Source organism: Berghia stephanieae, chromosome 5, assembly GCF_034508935.2.
Source record: "Berghia stephanieae isolate SIO BIC M18660-M18661 chromosome 5, UCSD_Bste_1.3, whole genome shotgun sequence".
Taxonomy (NCBI): domain Eukaryota; kingdom Metazoa; phylum Mollusca; class Gastropoda; order Nudibranchia; family Aeolidiidae; genus Berghia; species Berghia stephanieae.
In genome coordinates, this window is record NC_088364.1 from 56,137,177 (window position 1) to 56,142,965 (window position 5,789).

Here is a 5,789-nt window from a genome sequence, read left to right on the forward strand (position 1 = left end):
TTCCTCTCTCTCTCTTCTCTCTCTCTCTATCTCTCTCTCTCTCTCTCTCTCTCTCTCTCTCTCTCTCTTTCTCTCTCACTCACACACATACACTCACAAGTACACCGAGAGACATACGCACATACATACATGTGCGCCTATGTGGTCTAGTGGTATGACACTCGCCTTCGGATCGGCTGGGTTGTGTTCAAGTCCTGCTCTGAGCGGCGTAGAGTTGAGTCCGTGGGAAAGGCTCTTGACTCATATTCTCTCATCATACAGGTGTAAAATGAGTACCTGGCTGTTAACAGCTTTATCTGTGTTGGAAAATTTGGAATATCGCCTAGCAGGCGTAATATCTTGTCCTACATGTTAATTGTTGCTGTTGGCTAGGATCCCCTTGTAGTCGGAATTGCGCTATATAAAAACTCAGTATCATATTCAAACGCTCAATACACCGTTAATATGTGTCAATTCCCTCCCTCGACATACTCATTCATCAACTTCATGGAAAACTTTGTAAGGAACAAGCCATGCTAAGTTCACTGCAGTTGAATCATTTCACACAAACCATGGTCACGTTTCAATCCCTGTTTGTTTTTTTTCTCTCTATTCTCGAATTTTTCTTTTCTCCTGCAGGTTAAAAATCCAACAGACACGACGAACTTTGACAGCTACCCTCGTGATATGGATTCAGCTGCTGACGAGACTTCAGGATGGGATGTTGATTTCTAAAATCGTGAACTTTCCATAATAACATAACAGAGACAAAACACTTTCCAGTATGAGTGAATTCAGATGAGGCACCAACAGGTTTTACGTAAACTAGTTTGGGAAAACTGGAGACCGATGAATCTAGCCTATCTTGCATTACATACCATGCCAAAGTCGTGTTTAGAAATCGACTGTCCAATTTTCCAAAACTTGGACAGAAATCCTATTTTGTTTTAGGATTCTAAATCATGGCAAGAAAATCAAGTTAGTGAGTAGGATTTTATCGGTTAGGACTATGATTTTTGCATGCGCTTGGATTATCGACCACGCTTCGAACTCAAAATTCTAGAATTCTGGTAAAACGATAGTCCAGGATTTCAGCTTGACCCATAGGTTAGATTTTGTGGGGGGGGGGGGGGGGTTAAGCAGTCTGTTTGTATATTTTAGGAACGGTCAAATAACTAAAAAGCAATAACCCATGTGTTGATGACTTGTAAGAGAACCTAAATATAGATAGATATAGTACTTATTATTATAGTCAGATTTTTAATAAGTGGCGCGTCTTTTTCTTTTTTTTTTTCTCAGCTGTTCCTCAATGCACAGCTGCAAAAATGTGTATTAATTAAACTCTGAATCAATTTGTCTTAATTTAAAAATATTTTTTCATGAATTTGAAAACAGTAGGAAAGGATTTCACTTATGACAGCTATATTAAAATCGATTACTGGTAAGGATCGGAACTCATAGATGATTTACAGTACAAAAATTATGACTATTCTGCATATCCATTTTGAAGGAATTTGATAAAATGGAATGGTCTGTTAATTGAAACGTATATTATATACATACATACATACAGTACCTGAATATGAAGGAACAAATGGCAATCCTTAACTATCAGACACATCTACATTTTATAACTATCAATATACATGACTGATGGATACAAATGAAAGTGAATATTAAGCGCTTCCAACATTATTTTGATTTCAAAATTTTGAGATAGAGCGTGTATTTATACCAAAGAGGAATACATAAATTATTTAATGTAGACTGGTCAAAAGTAGAAATTCATCAGTTTATGATACAGTGTTTTCACAAATATGTACATTTGTTCAACAACAACAACAACAACAACAACAAATAAATACTGGGCGCATCAATCATACATTCTGTAATATAATCTGCGAATCAAATTGTTGATTGTGAAATTCAATTCCACAGCCGTCCTTTTTAATGGCTTATCGATATCTACAAGTAGACTCCTTTTCGCAGCTTTACGAGAATGGAGCCGATAGAGTTTCCGTATCGTATCGTTTAAGAGCTTATAGGTTTTTTTAAAAGCCTTTAAACGCTATGTGAAATGTTCGTGCATAGATGAAATTTTTCAAAGTTATATAAACAGCATTCATTGTTAATTTTACAATTTTGGATATATAATCTCTTATTCAAATGATATAAAGCTAGAGATTTCATATCTGTCTTTGGTAATTGCGGCAAGATGTAGATAAAATGCAATAAATCAAAAATTCAAAACTGGATGCAAACTAGATAGCTAGACGTCTACATATCTAAGTTGTAACTTTATAACAGCACGAGAGATTTATGAAAAACGATGAATTCATCTCTTACTTTGTGGTGCGTAGACAGTCTAACTTGTTTACATATTTAACAGCGTAATCTCTAATTTTATGACAGCTGTTTAAAGTAGTTTTTAAGAGGTCGTAAAGAAGAAAACTTTTCTTTTATTTGGCCTCACAACGGTCTAAAATCTATAGTCATTTAAGACAAATTGATTTGGAGGTTGACACACATTTTTACAACTTTTGAGAGAGGAACAGCTGAGAAAAAATTTAAAAACACGTGCCATTAATAAATAGAAATCTGACTATAAAAAGCAGAGACACGAATATTTTGAAAAATTTAGTTCTTTAAACTGAAACTCTGTTGAAAGCATCTATTGAATGGGTAATACAATTCTAAAGATATTGATTCCTTGTTATGCCAATCTTTTTTTTCTTTTTCTTTTTTTTTAGCAAATCAAATATTAGCTATGCTAAGGTTTTGTTTTGGTTTTTATTTTCACATTTTTTTTCGAAGGTGGGGGGGGGGTATTAGTATTGTTCAAAATCATTTTCAAACTCCAATGAAATAGCTGTTTTGGTCTTTGCATCAAAATTCAGACTTTTTTAATGATGCAATACAAGAGATGCGCATAGTTGATACTCTATCGGCCTCGTTACATTTATGTCATATTCTGACGAAATACATTTTTTCTTTGGCCAGATAATTTTTATCTCAATTATTGATCGATTAACCAGTTAACTGAGGTACTTTGAAAAAAACGCGTATTTCAAAATTTTCCCAGAAAACTCATCCTTCTAATATCGATCGATTTACATGACCCTCGTCTTGGAAAAAAAAAGACTCTCAAACTTGGGTCTTCGAGAAGTTCAAGGTTTAAAAATGTTGGCCAAAATGAGGATCATTTAATTCGGTTGATAATTGAAGGACAATTTCTTTTTTTTTTTAACATGTTCTCCCAGCGTACGGCAGTTAACTAGTTAAATTGATTTTAAACGTGTCGAAACTAACAAAAACTTGACTTCGCGTTACTTGTCAAAATTTCTCAAACCCGAGACGGTAAATGTTAAAAACCTGGCATAGTGAAATAGCATTTTGATTCCCAATTGGTAGGTGTCTCCCATTAAATTGACATTTTCATTGTGCACAGCCCTCTGTTTCTGTTTGAACGCTGCTTCTGGCATCTTGCACATAAGAAAGATAAGGTAGTCTTTTGCACTGCTTCAGTTTCATACCTCAATCCTCGTAAGAAATTAAGCTAGATATTTGCAATAGGAATTGGATTGTTGTCGTTTGTAAGCCACCTCGAATGCAAATCATCTTAACGGGAGACAAGTACACATTATGATATATTGTGGTCATTTTATGACTATTAAAATCATGCTGTTTATATTCACTTTTCCACGACTGACTTTATGTTATGAGTTAAATGATGGAACGCATCGTTTGCATATTTGTTGAATACAAACTATGACAGTGACAGTATCAAATTCTGTATTTCATTTGCTAATAATATAACTTCGTATTAATTTTTGCAGACTGTGATATTTATATTCTTCTAATATTGTATGGTCGTATTTTGTGGTAACATGCGTTTTAAACCTTATCCGTCATTTCCTTTACGTTTCATCATAATGATATATAGTTAATATATTGGCGTAAATGCTGTAAACAATCGATCGTGATTTAGTGGAAGATGATTTTATTTGAAAAATGATCTGTGATTAATATTGTATTTGTAACCTTTTGGTATCTTCGTTCGATGGAAGCTGACCATTATTTTAAGGTGAATCGGATAAATATTTTGGTTTTATGTATATATTTTTAACAGAAATTCACTGATTAAGCGAATGAGCAGAGGTAAATGTCATAGTTTCAGTGTAAGTGTATACTTTATTTGTTTCATAAGGGATTCGTTGGCCCGTGTTTAAGTGAGTAAAAGTAATTCTCAAAGTTTAAGTGCAAATGTGTACTTCATTTGTATTTTATGAGGAATTTATTGACTCGTGCGTGAGTAAATAAAGGTAATTGTCAAAGTATAAGAGCAAGTGTATATTTCATTTGTATTTATTAAAATAGAAATTTAATTTCACTTGACTAGATTGGGAATGCATTTTTTTTAATGATAAGATTATAATTTACTATGTAAATATGGATTGTTATGATATTATATCGTCTCTTTGGAAGGGAAAAATGTTGTTTATCTGTTTAATTTTAAGAGTAAAGAAAGATGATGAAAAGAGATGTAGAATTAAAATAGAACTAATCATATAACATTAAATTGGACAGCTGTAGTCTGGATTGCTGGTTTATTCAATGACATGGTATATGAAACACCATTCACCTTCCTTTACTGATTTATACGTCGGTCCCTTGTCTGATATGAACATGTATTTCCATCCGTTTCCACTTATTCGTGTATGAAATAACAAAATTTTCCATTTTCCAGAGTCACAAAGTTTGAATACTTGATGTTAACAAACTTTATGAAAACATTAAGTAATAGAAACAGCTCTCTGTTAAATTTTAAAACTGGGTTGTTTTTTTTTTTTTTTATCTTGATAATGTTGTTGTCAAGATGCGGCTGTTAGAATTGAGATCACAATGCTGTTGACAATCCAAAGAACTGTCAGATATAGTCGTGACAATGATATTTGGAGCAGAACGCGAAGAGCTTCAAATGAAAGAAAAAAGAAGTGATTTTTTTTTTAATGTATCTTATTAAAATTTGCAATGCGAATAATATTATAGTTGAAAGTACACGTCTCTTGAAAGTAGATGGCGCGAGGAAGCATCAAAAATACTTTACTTTATTTCGATACCCGGATAGTTGGGAATGTTTTGTTGACACTTACATCTCTTGATTAAAGGGAAAATACTGCATGAATTGATTGATAATATTAACCTTATAAGTTTCCTCTTTAAGTTAGCCAAGCGACTAAGATTTTAGAGCACTTGTAGGCTGGATGATTCTTTCTACAATTAATTGGTTTTAAGGAATTTGCACACATGTTCAGAGTCGATAAATAAAATTGAATCTGGTGTGTGGTGAACACTTCCCGTTGGCGCGGTTAGATGTTGGAGGGCGTTATGAAACCGTAAAAGCCGCTTGATTTTTGTCGGATGTAGAGTTGTCAGTTTTATTTTTAGCTTTGTATTTTTTGTTACAAAAAAAACCTACCACGTTTGTTGGTTAGTTCCATGTCAGAACGTTAGATTGACAATATTCTCATTTTCTACACTGACGTCATGGCAACATAAAGCGCATTGTAGCCAACCAATATCTTGACGGGCAAAAGCAACAACTGTTGCGCAATGTTGAGAGTAAGAATCAATGGAAAAAATCATTGCGCATTTAAGCAAAATTCACTTCAACAGGTTTGCTCTATAGGTCGCTCTGTGTGGACTGGAAGTATTAGGTGATGTAGGTGACTATATTCATGAGACCGACAATACTAGTAATGATGTTATTGACAATGTCCCTTTTATTTTATTCTTTATTTTTTACTCTT

The 5,789-nt window shown here is 33.5% G+C and overlaps 1 protein-coding gene across 2 annotated transcripts in view; it reads left to right on the forward strand.

Moving 5' to 3' along the window:
- The window catches only part of LOC144973254 (cGMP-dependent protein kinase 1-like), a 329,273-nt gene extending 324,325 nt beyond the window's left edge, over positions 1-4,948 (forward strand). For both annotated transcript variants that reach the window (XM_078915484.1, XM_078915485.1), the window contains one exon: positions 619-4,948. In XM_078915484.1, the coding sequence (XP_078771610.1) occupies positions 619-714 (96 nt within the window). In that variant the 3' untranslated portion in view covers positions 715-4,948. The remainder of the gene's footprint in view (positions 1-618) is intronic.
- The last annotated feature ends 841 nt before the right edge of the window (positions 4,949-5,789 follow it).